Source organism: Narcine bancroftii, chromosome 12 (genome assembly GCF_036971445.1).
Source record: "Narcine bancroftii isolate sNarBan1 chromosome 12, sNarBan1.hap1, whole genome shotgun sequence".
Taxonomy (NCBI): domain Eukaryota; kingdom Metazoa; phylum Chordata; class Chondrichthyes; order Torpediniformes; family Narcinidae; genus Narcine; species Narcine bancroftii.
In genome coordinates this window covers 52,396,622-52,418,984 of record NC_091480.1, presented here as the reverse complement: position 1 = coordinate 52,418,984, position 22,363 = coordinate 52,396,622, and the positions used below count along the sequence as shown (strand labels likewise).

Sequence of the window (22,363 nt, the reverse complement as noted above, 5' to 3'; positions counted from 1 at the left end):
CGCTATAGAAATGCAAGCCTCTTGTTTTTGTCAATGTGAATATAATTTAACACCATGCATGATGATTCTGATGCAAGAGCTGATCCATTCTCCCACTCATCTCCACTCACCTGCTTTCTCCCCATGACCTTTAATATCCTGACTATTCAGATACCTGAAGCCATGAATTCTTCTTATTGATTCCTTTGCGGAAGGAGTAACTACATAAGTGAGTTAAATTGTTGCACACACGACCTGTTGGGAGGCCAGAGATCTTGGTATTATACACCATGAGGGCCCAGTGTCTGATTCTGTCAGGATTCTACTCCAGCCTGCCCACTGTTCAGTATTTGGATGTGACACTCTGATTGTGCAGTTGGGTTTCCGAAGATGGTGATAATAATGGAGAGTGTTATGAGGATTGGCTTACTCAGGTATTCCTGCTATGGTGATTAGCTCTTTTCTACCTGCAGTAGTTACCGTCAAGCGTGACTTTCAATGCAGTTCACTGTGTTGATGCTGCTGGAGTGTGATATCTTTGTAGTAAAAACACAAAATGCTGCAGGAACTCAACTGGTCTTGCAGTGTCCATCGGAGGCAAAGAGATATTACAGACGTTTCGGGCCTGAGCCCTTGCTCAAGGTATAATAGCTTGCAGAGGGGCTCAGGCCCAAAATGTCGGTTATATACCTTCACCTCCTATGGATGCTGTGAGATCCGATATGTTCCTCCAGCATTTACTGTGTTTTTATTATATTCACAGCATCTGCAGATGTTCGTGTTTCACTCCATTCAGTTGCTCCACTGCCAAATCAAGATATGCCTATCCTGAAGAAATTCTCCTCCTCTGTTCGAAGGGAGTTTTGTAAGCGTCGCTCTTGCTGCTCTCCATCTGCACTCCCTGCTGCTTTCAAGTTTGATGAGATTTTCATACCTTGAGGAAGGACGCTGGCCCGAAACATCATTCTATATCTTTGCCTCCTTGGGATGCTACGAAACCGGTTGAGTTCCTGCAGCATTTACTGTGTGTTTTTACGACAATCTCCACGTTCGGCAGACTTCTATGACCGTCACTCAGTGGAACGTTGCAGGACATGAATATTATTAATACAAGACACACAGCTTTTTTTTTAACCACGACTCCTACAAAGATTTGCCATCCTTACAAACAGGCATTGTCATAGGCTGCTGAGGACTGCCTCCTGATTGGATGCATTTTCTCCTATTTGTGGTGCATGAGGACCTTGAATATGCAACATTGTTGGGGCACCTACAGGGGCCAATTGAGGATATGGTACAAGTCATTAAGGGTTTTATCCTATACATGTTCTTTGCGCATTTCCAACTGTAAATGCTGCACATCTCCTAATGGTTCCAATTCAGATAAAAACATATATTCGTTCCGGGTATTTTATAACATGACTTTGTTTTACAGCTAATCATGTCTAATTGTTTAGCCTCTTCCAGTAGTCAATGAAGAATGTTGTTTGTGAGAGTTTTCTTGAGCTTGAACTGACTTTCAGTTTTGAAATACTGTGTACTCTTTGCAGGAGTCACCATATGGGAGCTGATGACGTTTGGCAATAAACCGTATGAGGGCATTGCTGTTCGTGAGATCCCCGGTCTCTTGGAGAAAGGCGAACGCTTGCCACAGCCTCAGATCTGTACCATTGACGTGTACATGGTGATGGTGAAATGTAAGTGTATGACTAAAAATGCTTGCTGGATGTTAAAAGGATTTAAAAAGAGTTAATCCGAGGGAATAAAATCAATGGGCCTACTTTTAAAATGGAGCTTGGCTTTGGAATATAATTTTGTAACTGATTAAATAACAGAGTGAATGGAGCTTCAGCTTATTCTATCATAGATTGTGACCTGTGTGACAGAGTATATAGATATGTGTTTGGGAGATAAATTGGGAAAGGTTTGTTAGAGTAGGTCACATACAAACACTTTAAAGCAGATCTGATTTGAAATACTGGAGCTCTGCCCCAAGCTAGACATATCAGCTACACAGCCTTTGCAAGAGCTTTGAAGAGTGCTCAACAGACTTCACTGATGTATTGTTGTTTATGAAAAGGCAACAGATGAAAGATCTTGTCGGAGCTGCAGATTGTTTGGAAAGGAACTTGCTGTTCTAAGAGGATCATGTGGCTTCGCAAGCATAGAGGGTCAAACAGGCTTTTTCTGTGTGTGTGTGAGAGAGAGAGAGATCAGTTCTACAGTTTTACAGTCAGGAGCAAGGCAAGCTGGCAAGCTTGTGGAAAGCCCCATTTGGAGACGGATTGTGAGTTCTTAATTCAGCCTGGTCAAAGCCCTTGTGGTTCATGCAAGAGGAGAGGACTGGCTGCATAATGTTTCACTTGGAATAAGAGAAACAAAAAAGAACTCTGTGGTGACCTGAAAGACAGAGGTTATCATCTGGAAAACCCTGAGGGGGCAAATTTCATCAGCAAGACACTGGAGTGGCTGATTAAAAAGGAACAACAAATCTCTCTCTGAAAACCGACAAGAACCTTCCTGAGCGGTAACCATTTACCTTTCAAGAACCAAAGCCTGGTGAACTTTATAAATGTTAAATTCTGTGCAGAGTATAAGAATTTCCTGCAATCAGTGAACTTGGAGGAATGAGAAGTGAGAGTGGACTGTGAATCAAAGAACTTTTCTGAACTTGAACACACATTACATACATGTGGACTTAGAATTAGAAGGGGGTCAAGTTAGGTTAGTTAAGTCGATAGTGATAAGTTAAAGTTAATTCTGTTATAATGTTTAAAGATAATTAAAAGCAACTTTTGTTTAAGTAACTATTTGCTGCTGGGTTTTGGGGTCCTCTGGGCTCTCGTAACACATGTCACTTGGAAATGCACAGAATACATGACAACTGCGTTATATGACCCTAACTGACAGCTTCAGTTGTCTTCTATTGTCTGCAATTCCCAAAAAAACATGGTAGCATCAAAAAGATTCTCCCATCGAGCCATAGAATGGGATAAAAAGACATAATTGCATGGTGAAGCAGGTTGATTTGAAAGAGCACCTTTAAAGAAGAAACAGAGATTTAGAGAGGGAAATCCAGAATTCAGAGTATTGTCAGCTGGAAGTAGTGGTATTATAGTGATCGAATTTTTATCTGTCAACACTAAATAAATGAAATGCTTGTTTTCAAAAGGTTTGCTTCCTGAAAGAAATTGGAAATTATGTTAGACATCTTCAGCCTGAACACAAAGATAATTTCAGATTTTCCGTATCACGTAGGAAGTTAGAGAAACATAACACATGCTAAATTCAATAAAAATTAATTTAATTGCATAATGATGGAGATGCTTTGGGTTGGTTCAACTGACCCAAGATTGTTTTGCCGCTGATTTTCATTTGTACTCAGCATCTGATGCCTCTCGTGTCAGTGTCCAACATTGACGAATTCCAGTTGCCCTGATACCATTTTATATCTTGGCACATCCATCCAGATGTGAATGTCTTAAACAGAAAACATAATATTAATTTCAAAATGCCTTGAGTAAAATTCCATGCACCATCTGTCTTTTCCCTCGCCCCTTAGATCTTTGAACTTCAGACTTTAAGGCCTTTGCTAAGATTCATAAAGATTGATGCTTTCCTGAATTATTTGCAAGCAAGAATCTATCTTCTATGGTCTCAATATACCAACAGGATGTGACAATATGTGATTGTCTTGATTTTTCTAAAACAGGCTGGATGATCGATGAAGACAGTCGGCCAACTTTCAAAGAACTCGGTGCAGAATTTTCTCGCATGGCCCGGGATCCAGCCAGATATTTGGTCATTGAGGTTTGTTCTTGTGGTGTTTCTTAAGAACGTTGAACTATGTTTGAGAACAGAAATATGAACATTGAGGAACTCCGGAAATGGAATTGGCCAAGGGACAGGCCATTTGAGCCAGTCAGTCGACTTGCACTCTGCTGGAGCTTTCCCTCCTCTAGCTCCTACCACCAATGTCTTCCAATCTCTCAATTCATCTCATTTCTCAGTTAATCTCTATATACTAAATATATAATTTTCCTATATTCTGATGAATTAATAGTATCATTTCCTTACTTGACTGTGCCCCAGTTCAAGATTATTTTGTTGTCATGTCATAAAACAGAAAATGTGATATAACACGAAATTTCCTTCAGTCTACTGTAAGGCAGACAAAAATTCACCATCAGCAGAAATTTCCCAGTGCCCCTTATAGCCAGAGAAAGAGAAGTAAATAAGTAAATGACAGTCCCCCCCAGGGCCACTGAATGTTAATTGCTTTGCCTCTGGTGTTCCCACAGCCTCTGTAGTGCACAGTCTTCAGTCTAAACCATCAGCGATCCGAGCCTCAGGTGTGCACCTCAGACATGACCATGAAGCCTCCAGCACCCTCTTGCATCTCGGGTCCGATACCTGACACCCCCTTCAGGCAGACTCCAGCAGTCTGCAGCCTGGTGGTGCGAGTCCTTTGACTGCAGACGCAAGCGGCCTGCGTGGGGTCCTACCTCGGGTCACCAACATCCTTGCTGGTGTTGGTTATTCCATTTTTAAGTTGATTAATACATCTCCTCTATGTGCCCGTCACTCACTACTACAATTTAAAATTGTGCATAGAACGTATGTCAAAAGTTGAATTAACTTGTATTTATGCTAATATTAGCTCTCTTTGTGACAGATGTAAGAATGAGGATGGTTCATTAATCAATGTTCTGATCTTATTGGACCCTGGTCAAATATTGGGAAGAGGTTTTCTGTACTTTCTCAATAATCATTAATGCAAACTTAACACCAGATCCGTTAATAGCCTTGTTTGGGATGGTTGAACAGAAGGTGGCGAAATTGTCTTCATCTCAACGTTTGCTTCCCTTTTTGCGAGACGGGTAATTTTGATCGGATGGAAAAATGCTGTCCTGCCCGCTCGTCATCCGTGGGCAAAATAAGATGTTCAACAAGTGTTTTAAATGTACATTTTTCTAATCTCTGGGGCTCCTTTTGGAATAACTCTCATAGCCTTTAATGGGAATGATAATTATGTGATTCTCGTGGATTGAGTCTCTTATTTTTACGAGTAGTGTTCTTTTTCTTTACATTGCCATGCAACTTTGGAATAGTTTAGGGCTTGAATTATATATAATTATATTTTTAACTTTTCTTTCTCTTTTTTTAATATATCCTTGAATCAATATGTTGCATAGGTAAAAAAAATTGTTCGCGTGTTTGCTTACTTTGTAACAGTTGTATCAATGCTATGAATCATTCTTTTTTCTGTATGTATGAATTATATAAAAACCATAAAAATCCTTTTTTTAAAACTTTATTCGTTCAAAATACAGATAAGTAACATATATAATAATAAACTAAACATGAACGATATATATTTTATATATATATATTATATATGTATATATGAAAGAAAAAAGAAAAGAAAATAACCCCCCCCCCCCTTTCAGCAAACTCTCCTAAGGAGAGCCATAAAGAAAGAAAAAGAAAAATTAAGCATATATATTAAGATCTAATCAATGTAAATCAAAATGTAAATATTCTGAATATAACAACCACTTATTAATAAAAAAAACTATAGTTATCACGCGAAACATACATATGTGATTTTTTCCATTATTAAACAATATTTCATCTCATTATGCCATCTATTAACATCAATCATATTCTTATCTTTCCACGTACTAACAATACATTTTTTTGCTACAGTTAATGCTAAATATACAAAAGCAAGTTGAAATTTATCTAATCCCAGACATTTCAAAGGTTGCAAACTACCCAATAAAAATACTGTTGGATCTAAAAGTATCTTAATCTTGTACAGATATTTCAGAAACAATTTTCTTCCAAAATTATTGTATATATATATATATACATAACCAAACCATGTGAAAAAAAGTTCCAACAGCATTACCACTTCTAAAACACAGATCTGATTCATGAAAACCATATTAAAAAAGCGACATAAATTTTTCTCTTTCTTAATATATGCCAAAATGCATTTACGCTTAATCGGTGTGTTTAAACCTCGAACATTAAAAGTAGCAAACCTCAACTTTGACATATCCACTAATTTTACTAAGAACTAATGATATCTATATATAAAAACTCAAAGTAGGCTCTCCAATAGGAGAAAAATAAACCATAAAATAAAAATTAAAAAAAAAGATAAAGTTAAAAAAAAAACAAAAAAAACTACCAAAAGGTAGTAAGCCCTAAACCAAACTTGGGTGTGGATCACCCACCAGTGGCTGATGACTAATAGAACATAGACCAAATCTCTCCCTTCCCAGCCAAACAAAAAATAACAAGATATCATCATGACATAAAAATAAAGTAAAAATAAGTAAGTTCTTCTATTCATCCAAGAGATTCCAAACTCGACGACCCCATTTCAGGAGAAATTAGACTCTTTCCATTCCCATTTCTCCCATTCTACCATTTCTTCCATTTCCAGAACAACCAAATTTTTCTTTAGGAGACAATGGTGGACTACGTCTTGGTCCCCGTACATCTGGCAACGAATCAGCAAAAATCATTGCTTCACGCTCATTTTCAAAAAACCGAGATTGAAAGTATCCACAAAACTCCTTCAACACTGCCGGAAAACGAAAAGTAGACTTATGGCCTTTACGCCACAGAACTTCTTTAACTGGATTAAATCGACGCCGATGCTGAATAACCTCTTGACTCAAATCGGGATTTTAAAAAACTCTACTATTCTGAATCATTAACGGAGCTTGTCATTGTCTAGCATTTTGCACTGCTAGACGAAGTATTGTTTCTCTGTCCAAATAATTTAAGCATCGAATTATCACGGGTCTCGGTGAATGATCAGGCGGAGGCCTTCTTCTGAATGCTCTGAGCTCTTTCCAATACCAAGCCTCCAGAGAAAAATTCTTGACCCAATATTTATGGGATCCATTCTGTAAAAAAACGAAGAGGATCTTTATACCTTCCGGCAAACCAACAATCTTCACATTGTTTCTTCTACTTTGATTTTCCAAATAATCTACTTTTCTCTATAACTCCTTCTCACGTTCTCGCAATTCTTTAATGGATTTTTCCACCTCCATCACTTTTTCTGTATTAGAGGCCACTTGCTGTTTACATTCCAAAAAAACAGACTGAAATTTTAAAAAATCTTCAGAAAATACTTCCATTCGTGTATTAACTGTAATGAATTCTGACCTCATACTATCTTTAATTTGAGCTAACTCTTGCAATATCGGCTGAGTAACGGTACTTAACAGGTTAACTTGTAGTTCAGAAAGCCCCAACCCTGTTTTATTTAACATAGTGTCAGAACCAGATAACTGCGCTCCTGCTGCAGCTCAACAGCAGGCATTTTAACAGTTTTACTGCGTGTTTGAACTCTCAATGACGACACCCTGACTTCCTCAGGGGGTTGATGCTAGTCTCCCCTCACAACTCACTGTTGTTTCAAGAACTCACGGATAAGATCAAGCTCTTCAGATTGAAGTACTGCCTGAGTGGTTTCTGCGAGCTCCGTCTGCCGTTGGCAGACTGCCAGAATCAGGATCCACTTCTTGGAAACACGCACTTTCTTCCTGAGAACGAATAATTACCGAGATATCCTTCTCCTGGTGAGCAGTAATCATTTTTTTTTCAGCTGCAGTTTTTCCAGGCTCTAAATCTTCAACGCTCCGAAAATGTAGTTTCTTCTGTACTTGAGGTTTAATCTTTTTGCCATTAGTGGCCATAACAACTCCTTAATACTTTAAACTAAGTTTTTAAAAAGTTTAAACTTAAAAACAAAAAGTTAAAGACGGGTTCTTAAAAGTCTGGCCAGAGACGTCGAGATTACACGTCGGCTCTACGCCATCTTGCCACGCCCCCACCATAAAAATCTTAAAAAAGAAATTAATGTTGATAGACTGCCAGTTGTATGTCTGATTTTCTGAATCTTCCTTTAGGGTGATGATAGGGTAAACAACACGCATGTTGGTGACCAAAGGAACCTACATGAATATGAGGAAGACCTCATGGATTATGATGAGCTAGATGAAGATATGATGGGAACGACATTGGAAAATCCGCCATCTGGTGGAGTAAGACTGAGGATTGAATCAAGCAGGGTATGAAGTGGATGAATGCAAACCAAGGGTTTTGTGCCAAGAAGAAATCACTTGGTGACAGTTACGGTAGTTCCCTTCCATTTTGCACAAGGCACCTGATGAATGTTTGTTTTTTTTAAACCTTTTTTTGTCTATTAAATGTAAAATTATGAAAGAGACAGATAAGAGAGATAGGAAAGTTGTTTCCACTGTTCTAGACTAGCACTTGGGGACACCGCCTCAAGATTCAGGAGACGTAGATATAAGATGGAGAATATTTGAGACCCAAATGGACAGAGTTTTGCCTAGTAGAGGAATTGAGGATTATTTGGGGGAATTGAGGATTATTGGTGGGGGGGGGGGGAGGGTGGTAGGTAGGTACACAGGTGGAGTGAGTCCACAGCCAGATCAGCCATGATCTTATTGAACTTGGAAGCTCAATGTTTTCATACATGTATTTTTTGCTCAATGGATGAGGGAGAAGAGAGTGTGACTGGCGTGGGCCCTTTAACATATTAGCAATTAATATATTTAACATGTTACTGTGTGTGAATATTGTAGTGACAGTAGATTCATCTGTTCAGCTTCCCCTTGCTCTCTGATCATATGAGTAGAGGGGAGGCAGGGGAACTACTTGCAAGTGCTTTGTTGGTTATTCCAGAATTGGCTGGGATCTTGGCACCTGAATTGATGCCCGAAGTTAGATATATATGAACCCCACACATAATAATCTAAAATAACATACTGTACAATTGTTCCCGCACTAAATGCTGAGCAGCACAGTTAGTGCAACACTGCTACAGCGCCAGCGACCCAGGTTCGAATCCGATGCTGTCTGCAAAGAGTTTGTATGTTCTCCCTATGTCTGCATGGGTTTCCTCCCACCATTCAAAACAAACGGTCGTAGGTGTAATTTGTAATAACAGGGCCTGTTGCTATGCTGTACATCTAAAATTAAAATTATAAACAAAGAACATGGTGGCAGCTCCTTCTGGTCTACGAGCCCGTGCCGCCAAACATAGAAACATAGAAGATAGGAGTAGGTCATTCGGCCCTTCGAGCCTGCTCCGCCATTCAATGAGATCATGGCTGATCTTAAAGTTCAGTACCCCGTCCCCTCCTTCTCTCCGTAACCCCTAATTCCCTTATACTGAAGAAATATATCTATTTCCCTCTTAAATATATTCAATGAACTTGCATATACTGCTCTCTGTAGCAATGAATTCCACAGATTCACCACCCTCTGGGAAAAGAAATTCCTTCTAATCTCGGTCCTAAATGGTTTGCCTATTATCCTCGAACCATGGCCCCGGGTTCTGGACTCCCCCACCATTGGAAACATCCCTTCCGCATCCATTCTGTCTAGTCCTGCCAGAATTTTGTATGTCTCTATGAGATCCCCTCGCAATCTTCTAAACTCCAGCGAGTACAATCCCAAATTGCGCAATCTTTCCTCATAAGTTATTCCTGCCATTCCAGGTATCAGCCTGGTGAATCGCCCTCCATTGCAAGAACATCCTTCCTCAGATAAGGCGACCAAAACTGCACACAATACTCCAGGTGTAGTCTCACCAAGGCTCTGTACAGCTGCAGTAAGGTATCCTTATTCCTATACTCAAACCCTCTTGATATGAAGGCCACATACCATTTGCCTTTTTAACCGCCTGCTGTACCTGCATGCTCGCCTTCAGTGACTGGTGCACAAGGTCTCTCTGCACTTCCCCATCTCCCAATCTATTGCCATTCAAATTGTAATCTGCCCTCTGGTTTGTATTACCAAAGTGGATAACCTCACATTTATCCACATTGTAGTGCATTTGCCATGTATCTGCCCAGTCCCCAAATTTATCCAAATCACACTGGAGCTTCCTGACCCCCTCTTCAATGCACACAACCCCTCCTAGCTTAGTGTCGTCTGCAAATTTGGAGATATTACATCCAATCCCCTAATCTAGATCATTAATGTAAATTGTGAACAGCTGGGGTCCCAGTACAGATTCCTGTGGCACCCCACTGGTCACCACCTGCCACTCAGAAAATGAGCCGTTTATCCCAACTCTGTCTTCTATCTGCCAGCCAGTTCTCAATCCACATCAATACCTTGCCCCCAATCCCATGAGCCTTGATTTTGCATGCCAGTCGTTTATGTGGGACCTTATCAAAGGCCTTTTGGAAATCCAGGTACACCACATCCACTGGCTCTCCCCCATCTATTTCACCTGTCACTATCTCAAAGAATTCCAATAGATTTGTCAAGCCAAAATACATCAATTAACCTACAACCAGCATGCATTTTGTAAGGAGTGGGAGGAAACCGGAGCCCCCGGGGAAAACCCACGCAGGCACAGGGAGAAGGTACAAACAGTCCTTACAGACAGCGTGGGATTCGAACTCAGGACCCGATAGCTGATGCTGTAAAGGCATTGCACTAACCTCTAGCCAACCGTGCTACCCCGTTTGTCTAATTTAATTTAAAATGTGAATAACAGTTGAATTTCAAACCATTTGTCTACTAATATCCCAAATGGGCTTCTAACTCGAGAATTCTTGATCAGTGTCCTTACAAATGCAGTTTTTCTCTCCTTTGCAGACCAACAGTTTGCCAACTGGGTACATGCCAATGAATGGGATTGGTCCAGATGGCTCTCGGCAGGTAGGCACAAAATTAGTTCTATTTGGAGATGTTGACAACAGCAGCAAATTTATCATTTTTTTTATAGCACAAGAAACAAAATTTTTTTTTGAGCAGCAAGCGCAAAGTAATATTACTTTTTTAAAAAGCAAATTCCCCTCTTTCCGTACTTAGTTGTGGGCATCAAATAGTTGATCAGTATATAATGCGGGAAAGGACCATTTAATTGATTTGTGCAATGATTCAGCTCAAAGGGGTGGCACGGTTAGCACAATGTTGTTACAGCGCCAGGGACTTTGGTTCGAATCCCGCACTGTCTGTAAGGAGTTTGTACGTTCTCCCCGTGTCTGTGTGGGCTTTCCCCCAGGGGCTCCAGTTTCCGTCCACCATTTGAAATGTATACAAGTTGGCCTCTTGGGGGGCTTTTATGCACTCCAACACTGAACCATGATCCTATCCTGCAGGGTTTTGGCAGCAATGTGAAAAATGTCATGGCAATATTTGAGTTTCATTACAGAGCTCAAATGCTGCAGATGCTGGATCTTGAGCAGACAAACAATTGCTGCAGGAATTTAGCAGGTCAACCAACCTTTGCCTGCATTTGAGTTTCATGTTCAGAAAGAAAGTCTGCAGATGCTGGGGCCGATTGCAATACTCAAATGTACCGGATAAACTTGGGTCACGCAACATTCATAGGAAGTAAAGGGTGATCAGCATTTCAGCCCTTTGTCAGGAATGTGACCTCAGGCCCAAAATGTTGATTGCCTTTTACTTTCTATGGATGCTGTGTGACCTGCTGAGTTTCTCCAGCACTTTTTATGTATTGACCTAAATTTCAGCAGCTGCAGAATTTCTATGCCATAGGTGCTCTGTAGTTAGTTAGGAATTACATTTTTTTTAAACAGATCTCATGGCCAGTGAATTGAGACTCTGAGGGAAAACCCAATAAATGTGGTGGGAAAAAATGTCAATACGCTCATGAAGTGACTTGTAACAAAGTGTTCATCTGTTAGACTGGGATGAAAAATGGAGACTTGGGATCGAAGCGCTCACTGAGGATACGGAATGAGTCGACGACGCGAACTATCTCTGAGTCATCAGAGGGTCGAGGTACAGCTTCCTCACTTGATCTGTATGAAGAAATATCTTTGAATGGAACCCTGCAGCTCCGTGGCCACCGCTCGCGAGACAGCAGTGCTCGTTTCTCCAATGGCACAAACATGATGATTTCCCCGTCTGATGAAGCAGAGGTGGATGTTAATGGATATGTGATACCAGAGCAGAAAAACATTACCGTTGGTGAGAAGCAAATCGACCCTGCTTAGATTTTGATGACAAAAGTAAAAATGAAATTTTGAAAATATAACCTTTCCAATAGAAGTAACTAAATTACCTTAATGAATCTGGTATGATTTGTGCATTTGAATGTCTGAGTTCAACTAGAGCACATAACCTATTCTGACAATCTATGACAGTTCTTCCCAAGTGACTGCAACTTGGATATGTGCCTGTAGGATCAGAAATTAAACCTACTTAATCTGTTGGATCCCATGGTGCTTTGAGACGAGCAAGACTTAACTTTTAACTTAATATCTTTGTCAACAGTACCAGGAACAAAATAAATTGCTATTTATCTAATTTTAAAATTGTGGGATTATCTGGGCCACAATTGGCTGTCCTATTTGCCAAAATAACAGTGGTAAAAACACGGAAATGCTGGCAGAACCTAGCCAGTCTTGCAGCATCCATAGCAGGTCAAGATATATTACTGACGTTTCAAGCCTGAACCCTTCTTCAAGGTATAAGCAAAGAACAGAAAGGCGTCAGAATAAAGACTGAAGACTGGCAGGGGGAGGAGGTCCGGACCAATAAAAGTTGTTAATTGGATATAATAGATTAAGGAATAATATAAATCCTTAAGAAGGGCTCAGGCCCGAAATGTAATTCTCTATCTTTACCTCCTGTGGACGCTGCGAGTCCAGCTGAATTCCTCCAGCATTTCTGTGATTTTACTACAATCACAGCGTCTGCAGACTTTCGTGTTTCACTCTTAAATAACAATGGTAACTGTGCTGTTGAAGGAATTAATTGGCTGTAAAGTGCATGCAGAATATGATAAATATACAATTAAGTGACAGAACAAGTTTGTGCTTGTAAATCGCACATTCATTTTGCTACTTAAGTATGCTTGATAAAATCATAATGCAGCATTGTAGCCCCATCTAATAGTTCAGGGTGTTAAGTACAATCATGTCTGGTCGAATAAGACCAAAAGCTAGACCCAGTTTCACTCCTAGGTCTATTCTGAGTTGCTTTGTTTGTCCCAGGACAGTTCAGAGGATAGATGTGTGTGTAAGAGAGAGTTGGGGACATACAAAATAATGCTCGGCTGTGCAGCCTATCTGTTAGGACTATCTGAGACTAAGGAATTTATTTATTTCAGATTTATTCTCAGAATATATACAGGACATCACATACAACCCTGAGATTCCTTTTCCTGCAGGTGCGACAGAATTTCCACTTATTGGCAGTGCCAAAAAAAACAGTACACAATGTAAACAAATAAAGAAATGTAAACAAACTGCGCAATACAGAATAATAATAATAAAAATCAATAAAGTGCACAAGTCAGTCTTTAAATGAGTCCCTGATGGAGTTTGTCGTTGAGGAGTCTGATGGTGGAGGGGGAGCAGCTGTTCCTGAACCTGGTGGTGCGAATCTTGTGGCACCTACACCTCATTCCTGATGGCAGCAGTGAGAACAGAGTGTGTGCTGGGTGGGGTGGATCCTTGATGATTGAACCCAAATACAAATCAGACAGCTAAGAAATAAAGATAAAATCTCACAGCATCTTGCGATCTTTCTAGTGACTTACAAATGTTTGTGCTTTGCTTGCAGAGAACCTGAAATCTGCCAATGATGAAGACCCCTTAAGCAGTAAGGTTGGTGTGGACGGTACCCAGTCACCTGACAATCAGAAGGAATTGAACTTGAAACCAAGTGATCACCAGGAATATGAGTACATGAACAAACGAGCCTACCTCAACGGCTGTGTGAGCATTGTGCAGAACCCAGAATACCTGGATGACAGTACTGTGTTTGTTACTGAGGATGAGATTCACGCCTTTGATAATCCAGACTACTGGCACAACAGCCTGCCAGCAAAGTCAGAAATGAAACGGACATAGAGGATCAACTTCCGGGTTCTATCCAGATCATTCGCAACTCAACAAGCGAAGAGTTGATTTCTGAACTTTGGAAGGTGTGGGGAGGGTGGGGGGTTAGGGTGAGAATGGGTGACCCTAAATTTCAAAATCAGCAGACTGACAATCCAAATGGAGGGAATGACTGGTTTACTGATGCCTCTGTGTGTGTCATCCAATTTGTGTCAGTCATGATAAATACACGCACTCGCAGAATGAAGCACTCTCAAATCCTGCCACTGATGTCCAGTTCAAAGGAGGGAGGGAATGATGTAATGCCATGCCTTTTCAGCAGTAACTGTTTTGTGCTGTTCCTTCAAAGCAAAATACAAGAAGGACCTAGGTATCTCTATGGAAATGTCCCTTGAAAGGAATTAGTGTGCTGTATCTTACGCATGGAGTTTTAGTATTGGATGTGCAAGATATTTTGGGAAGGATGCAGAGAATGCAAAACAAAACTAGGAATGCAAAGGTCATTGCCTTTATGGATTACATCTTTGTACCATTGATTGCAATGGTGCAACAGCTCAAATCTCTATATTTCTAATGATTGCAACAGCTGAAGAATTGCCAATTACACTGTGTTAATGAACAAGGAAAATGTAACATAAAAGGGTACACTGATTCAGGTAGTATATTCAAGTAGGAAGAATGAAGAATGATTTTATTTCACCTTGACAAGATTTGATTTGAGACATGAAGATTAAAAGACTCGAATTGGCTTGTTCATCTGACTCAGAGGTGAACATGAGTAATTTGGTTTTCAAGGCAGCTAATGGATTGTGATAAGAGGTTAATGCCTAGAAATTGGATGTCAATATTCTTATTTATGTAACTACTTTGTGGAATTGTGTTTGTTTTAAAGTGCTCCACTCCAAAATCTAATTTCTCAAAATCTTGCATTACCAGCATGCACAGAGAGAGAGATAATTCAAAGAACTTGGTTCAATCACTACCATGTATGGGATAAAGAGAGGGAAACATCAAGAGGCAGTCCTAGGACAGAGGGGAATATTATTCAAAAGTTGTGCAGAGGGGTAGTATAGAAAGAAGCATCTCACCCTCAACCCTAGTCTTGAGTAGTGACTTTGCTCAACTTCTAGTTCGGGTAATTTCTGACTGGAATAGGCTGAGCCGATTAGCTATGCAAAGCTGGAAGGAAAAATGTTTTCAGGGAAGTTTCAAATTAACATTACAATAAAATATTCTGAAAGTGAAGGCCACAAAAAGGGAAAGGAGATCAGGATCCATTAAATCCATAAATGGTTTTGATGCTTTGAGTATTGATGAACCAAAACTTAGCCTGAGTGACCACAAAATAAACACCATTCAGACACCACTCTGTGGTAAATTATAGGTGGGAAGAAGTACAAATTTGCATCTTTAATGACTTACCTTGATCTCTCAAATATGTACATAGATTTGGGATTTTTTTTGTGAGTCAGTAGTTCTCATTGAAGTTCGTGTTTGGAAAATTGGAATTGCATCTTCAATTATGTTCTTTGTTTAGCACTGAGTTTCAAAGTAACTCACTAATGGAAGCCACCATGATATCATATTGTGCAACTACTTCCTCATCACCCCACCAACCAAACAAAACATCCTTTATTGTTGCAACTAATACCATGAGGAAGTGTAGTAAGAGAAATTCTTTGTTTTATCTGTATATAAATGCCAAACCAGGATACTTGAACATAATGTGTGATCAGTGTTTTGACTGATTACAAATGCATTGATTTGAGGACCTATTGTGGGTATTTGTGGAATTTCATAAATTAAGTTCTATACTGTATTATGCTTTCATGTCTTTCTCAAATAAAGCAGCAGCAAAGAGTTTGAGCCCAATAATTTCAGACTCCTTTTGGCGTTACTTCCTACAAATTCCCCCAAAAATTTAGTGATCAAATTTAGTACTAACCAAGGAGTCTTTGATATTCTCATATGTGTACATATATTTATCCCTTTTTGTTGAGACTGTGGGGTATGGTTTCCTCTGATATGTACACTGACCATTCTTCATTTGAAAAAGGGAATGATTATTTATGGACTTCTCACTTTTTTTTCCCTGTGTGGAGGAGGGAAAGACTGGTTGCAGGAAGGGGTTTTCACCCAATAGAAATAAGCACTGATAAACCTGGCATGTGTCCTTCTCCACTTGCCAGCCAGAGCTGCTGAGATCAGCTGATTTAGATTTGGCTCTTGTGCTTTGAATGACTTGGAGCTTCAACAATTGGGGGAGCAGTGATTGCAAGTCATACAACCTAGAAATCTATTTGAATAGTGCAACATTTTTGTGCACCACTGTAATAAGTGTGCAAAACCCCAGAATTATACTATGCAAGACTTGCACACCAAAGCAGGTCTTAAATGGAGTGTTGAGGTGTTCTTCAGCTTTAAGCTGTTGCTTGGGCATCTGAAGTATCCACCTTCTCCAGGTTGGTGCCCTTCCATTAACAGAATGATTTCCCCCCCCTCCCCTTTGTTGCAAAAGTTCTAGGAACTTGTTGACCCTGTCCTCTCTACAATACTCTATTATCTTTCCTTATTCCTGGTGAGTTTCGGCTCGAAATGCCGACTTCTTTTTCTCCTACGGATGCTGCTCAACCTACTGAGTTCCTCCTGTGGATTGTGTTTAGCAGCACACTGACGGAATCTCATACGAAGAAAAGTTTAATGAAGGGCCACTGGGCCTGTATATCAAGACCAGCTGTGTCTTCAGAAGGTAAAAATATGGAGAAGGGAAAACTATTTCACTTTCAAAAAGAATCCCTTTATTTTGTTGCTGCTTGAGGACTAACATATTTTGGAGGGGTGTTTCATGTTGAATTAACCTCAGGGTTACTTCAAACTAATCATTTGTTGAAGTCTTCAAAATCTCTACCTGCAGAACTGACATATCTTCATTTTCTGGCACTGTGATGCCTTGTATATTATGTTGACTGGAATGAAGAAAACAGTGGTAAAATAAAACTTTCAATTTTTTCTATTTTTTGAAGACAAAAGATTAATGTGATTATGTTTTACAAAGTATGAGTTTGTGTCTGAACACTTGCATAGTATTAAATACAAAAATGATTGTAATGTAAAATAGGGGAGACTAGTAGGTATTGCTTGTGTAAATATTTGTTAATTGCTGTTGTGTACTTAGGGAAACTGGTTAGAAGCTGTACAGCTCCTTGTGTAAAATTAAAATACTTGTGTAAAAAAAAATCTGAATGCATCGTGTGGGACTGAAAATCCTTGAAGCTTTGATCAAACACAAAACCACACAATGTCTACTTTTTCTGGACTTGACAGAGGAGGATTGTTTTGGACAATAGGAATATCATCACCACACAAATTAAGCAGGTCCTTTCCCTTTGCTCTTTGGCAGGTTTCTCTAAACCCTGCACTGTTAAATTTTAAAATTTAGACAAACAGTACAGTAACAGGCCCTTTCAGCCCACGAGCCCATGCCTCCAAAACACCCCATTAACCTACAACACAACCCCACCCCCCTGTATGTTTGAACCGGAGCCCCCGGGGAAAAGGCTGTGAATTTGATAGGTGGGAGGGTAGGTTGCTGAGAAAACTGAAATTTCCAAGAGCTATGATTGAATTTACCCCATCACAAACTGCCATCCCTTTCTGAAACAAATGATTTGCTCAGGATCATGAACAAATGAATGACGATTGAATTTATTATATTAAAAAAAAGCCTTTAATTTCTTTCCAAGAGGTAGTTTCCTTGCATGTCAGTCTTAGTGGGATTGACTTCTGATTCAACTCAAAGCAATTTTTGCAAAGTATTGAATCTTTTGCGGTGAAACAGTGTTGGTCACGTGATGTGTAATTCTGAGTATTATGATTAATGGCACTGAGAGATGAGTAAAACTGATATAAAAATATGAAGATGAGGAAACTAGTATAGATATATGTGTAATGAATAAAGCCAGTATGAATATGATAAGAATAGATATTAGAATGTAGGAAGTAAAGTTAGTCTGAATAAGATAAGGGTCGTCTAGCCTTTTCGACAGAATCAGCAAGTTTACCAGTATGAATAAGATAAGGATAGATAATAGATAATAGAATGTAGGAAGTAAAGTTAGTCTGAATAAGATAAGGGTCTTCTAGCCCTAGACAGAATTAGCAAGTTCCGCATATGTAATTAGTAAGCCCTAGACAGTATTAGCAAGTTCTGCATATGAAGAGGTTGTAGCCCTGAGAGGTGTGAATTAGAACAAAGGCAGGTTTGTGAATAAGGACAATGACATGATGGGACACCGACAGGATACCCCTGGTCCTCCAAGTTCACAGAAACAGCACGTAGGCAGACAGGATTGCCTAATGCCAAACTCATCCAGGAGGCAGAAGAATGTAAGGGGGAGTGTGAGAGATGAGAAAAACTGACATTGCAATATGTACATGAAGAAATGAAGAAAATAAAATTGATACATAAGTAAATGAATGAAGCCAGTCCAAACAACATGAGACATGGATATTAGAAGGCAGGAAGCTGACACTGTCTGAGTAAGATAAGAATCTCCGACAGCAGCAAGTTCACTGAATGAAGGAGAGAAGGACAGACAATTGAGAATAGAAGTAGAGTTAGTCTGAACGAGATAAGAATCGCCAAGCCCCAGATAGAATTAGCAAGGCTTGCATAAATAATTAGAAGACCTTAGACAGTATTAGCAAGTTACACATATATAATTAGTAAGCCATACAACAGATTTTTCAAGTATGCATATTTAACTAGTAAACCCTAGACAAGATTAACGAACCCTGCAGATGAAGGGACTGTAGCCCTGAGAGTCGGGAAGGTGTGAATGGGGACAAGGGCTAGGATGTGAATAAGGACAATGGGAATAATGGCATAAGAAGACACCGACAGGATACCCCCTGGTCCTCCAAGTATACTGAAACTGCACGTAGGCAGGAAGGATTGCCTCTGCCAAACCCATCCAGGGGGCAGAAGAATGTAAGGGGGAGGGTATTCTGATACTGAAATTTACTGTATAAAAGTTGGGTGAGCCCCAGTGTATGTGTGTATTCCCAGGGTAAGGGGAAGCACCCAACTTTGCATTGTTGTTGTAATAAATGTTCTTTGTTCTCAATATTTGTCTCAAGCAATTTCTTTAAAGGTACTTCTATTTCTAACAAATGGAGGCTCGTCCGGGATCACACTCCCTCCACTGACAGAGTGCCCGATGACGAGAGTAGGTGCACACCAGCTGATTCAGCTGGACTCACGGACGACGGGTGGCTGGTCAGTGGAAGAAGCGAGTGATATCCGAGAAGAGGCATTGAGAACAAACGACGGAAGAACGTTAAGGAAGCGCGCTAGAGCCTTGCTACTGGAACCCGGTAAGAGGAATTTTACTTGCCTATCAGTATGGGAAATATGGGTAGCAAGGAAGAGAGTTCTGGTAAAGGATGTGAGGATCAGATAACTACGCACAGCCCGCTTGGGTTGATGTTATCTGACTGGGGCACGGGAAGGACCCGTGGAAAGAACAAACTGACCATGGTCAGGTATTGTTGTAGGGACTGGGTTAAATACCCGATAAAAGGGAGCTCCATGTACTGGCCAAAACTCGGATCCAAGGATGACTGGATGTGTCAAGCTTTGAACATCTGGCTCTATCAAAACCAGAGAGATAACCTAGAGAGCAGGGAATATGCAGCCTGCTGGCTTAGGGGATCGTGTGATCAATTGGTTTTGAAAGAAAAAGAGTACAGGGACAAGAGAGAGGAGGAACCTTTTGTCCCTGAATCACAAGGGTGGGATGTGCTACATTCCCTCCCTCCACCTTATGTTCCTCCTATGCCGGCTCCTATCTTTCCTTCCCCTCCTATAACCTACCCTTCTGCACCTTCCCCACCTCCCCCACCACTAGAGAAGAGAGAAGAGAGCAGGAGTGGTATGATGACTCGCTCACAAAGCACTCGATTACCACCCCCGTTGACAGGAGAGAGAGGAAATTTTAATTCAGAACAGTGTGAGACTCTTCAGGAAGAAAGGGCAGAGCCCCCCAATCCATCTCCCAGGGAGCAGGAACCCAGACCTAATAAGCCAGAAACCAACTGGATGCGACCCCTGCGGGAAGTTCCCGTAGGAGAGGGTCTCGGTTTCGTAAATGTGCCCCTGACCAGTACTGAAGTGCGTAACTTTAAGAAAGAACTCACCTCCCTGATAGAAGATCCCCAGGGATGTGCCGAACAGTTAGACCAATTTTTGGGACCAAATCTATATACTTGGGAGGAGTTAACATCTATCTTTAAGACCCTGTTTACTTTGGATGAGCGTGGAATGATCCGCCAGGCAGGGATTAAAGTCTGGGATAGGGATCACCAAGGGGGACCACATGCGGTACCAGGAGAAACTAAATTCGCCTTGGCAAGACCTAATTGGGATAAAAATACCAATAATGGTCGGGTATTGATGGAAGAGTACAGGGTTAATTTGATAAGAGGAATCAAGGAATCTGTCCCAAAGGGACAGAATTTCAAAAAAGCCTTTGAGGTTCCCCAAGGTCCCGACGAGACCCCCTCCGCATTTCTGAATAGATTGCGCACGGCAATACAGCAATATGGGGGTCTCGACATAGAATCCCCAGCAGGGCAACAATTGGTACTAACTGGTTTTGTTACCAACTCAGCCCCAGACATTAGAAGAAAATTACAAAAAACGGAAAATTGGCATGAGCAAGGAATTACCCAGCTACTACAGATTGCACAGAAAGCATTTGTCCAGAGGTCTGAAGATAAGCAAATAGGGAAGGCAAAAACATTAATCCAAGCAGTCAGAGAGGTAGTAGATGAGCGACATAAAAAGGGTAGGGACTGTGTGCCAGCTCCTGTATGCGGTGAGGGAAGCCACGGGTGGGGAAGTGCGGACCCCAGTGGATGGAGGAGTAGAGGAGGATTCCGGGGACGACGATCCTTCCCGGGGCACCTAAGAAACCCAGGTAGAGATTGGTAAACGGGAACATTTGTCTGTTTCCATTGTGAAAAGGAAGGACACTTTAAAAAGGATTGCCCACTGCGAGCCAGGGACACACGATCCTATGCCCTGATGGAAGCAGATTATGAATAGGGGGGTCACAGTTCTCAGTCAATACACACTGTGGGGCTGCACGGAAAACCATTAGTTAATTTATGCATAGGACCCCACAGTGACAACATGATATTTTTAGTTGATTCTGGAGCAGCCCGATCTAGTATTTTACACCAACCAAAGGGGGTTAAAATAGAAGGGACAATGATAGTTTCGGGGGTGGGAGGAAGAGACTTCACAGTCCCTGTATTAAGAGAGGTCAGAATCCAAATGGGAAATAAGGTAATAGTAGAGGATCTTCTACTACTTCCCCAAGCTGGAGTATGCTTATTAGGACGAGACTTACAGGACCAATTGGCTATCAGTACCAGACCACTAGAATCAGGCATCGTGGTTCAATTTTATATTTTAAGCGAGGAAGATCGAGAACTTATCAATCCAAGAGTATGGGCAGAAAAAGGCAATAGAGGAGTTTTAGACATTCCTCCCCTCCAAGTTACTTTAAAAGACTCGCAACAAACAATTAGAAGAAAACAGTATCCAATTCCTATGGCTGGCCGCAAAGGTCTGCAGCCCGTAATTGACCAGTTGCTTAAGGATGGTATACTCGAACCTTGTATGTCACCCTTTAATACCCCGATTTTACCTGTGCAGAAACCAGACGGTACCTATCGATTAGTACAGGACTTAAGGGAGTTGAACAAAATCATTCTCACCCTTCACCCTGTTGTACCTAATCCCTATACGATCATGAGTAAAATCGATCCCCATAGTAAATGATTTAGTGTGATTGACCTCAAAGATGCTTTCTGGACCTGTCCGTTAGCAACAGAAAGCAGAGACATGTTTGCCTTTGAATGGGAAAACCCTTTTACTGGATGTAAAAATCAATACCGGTGGACTGTCCTTCCTCAGGGCTTTACAGAATCTCCAAATTTATTTGGTCAGGTCCTGGAACAGATACTAGATTAGGCTCCTTGGAGAGACAATTGTCAGCTAATACAATACGTAGATGACTTGTTAATTACTGGAAGAACATACGAATTGGCTAAAGAATTTACTGTTGCACTTTTAAATTTTTTAGAAAAAAAAGCCTTAGAGTGAGCGAATCCAAATTACAATTTGTTCAATCAGAAGTTAAATACTTAGGTCATCTGGTAAGTCAGGGAACTAGGAAAATAAGTCCAGAGAGGATACGTGGTATTCTGCAGATTCCCCCTCCCAAAAATGCCAAGGAACTTAGGAAATTCCTTGGCTTAGTGGGATTCTGTAGAATCTGGATGGAAAATTATTCTAGCCTTGTCAAATTTCTTTACGATAAACTCACGATTATAGAGACCGAAGCTCTAGTCTGGACAGACGATGAGATTAAAGATTTTGACTTCGTTAAACATAGCCTTACGCGTGCCACAGTCTTGGCACTACCCGA

General features: G+C 40.6%; 1 protein-coding gene across 6 annotated transcripts in view; it reads left to right on the top strand.

Annotated features, from left to right (window-relative positions):
* LOC138746852 (receptor tyrosine-protein kinase erbB-4-like) overlaps positions 1–17,520 on the top strand; it is a 198,603-nt gene extending 181,083 nt beyond the window's left edge. For 3 of the 6 annotated variants that reach the window (XM_069905407.1, XM_069905408.1, XM_069905409.1), the window contains exons 23-28: positions 1,530–1,676; positions 3,692–3,789; positions 7,917–8,078; positions 10,648–10,710; positions 11,703–11,988; positions 13,588–17,520. In XM_069905407.1, coding sequence (XP_069761508.1) covers positions 1,530–1,676; positions 3,692–3,789; positions 7,917–8,078; positions 10,648–10,710; positions 11,703–11,988; positions 13,588–13,877 — 1,046 coding nt within the window. In that variant the 3' untranslated portion in view covers positions 13,878–17,520. Of the gene's footprint in view, positions 1–1,529; positions 1,677–3,691; positions 3,790–4,280; positions 5,091–7,916; positions 8,079–9,536; positions 9,649–10,647; positions 10,711–11,702; positions 12,030–13,587 lie in introns of those variants that run through there. The other 3 variants (XM_069905410.1, XM_069905411.1, XM_069905412.1) reach the window with 3 other exon arrangements.
* The last annotated feature ends 4,843 nt before the right edge of the window (positions 17,521–22,363 follow it).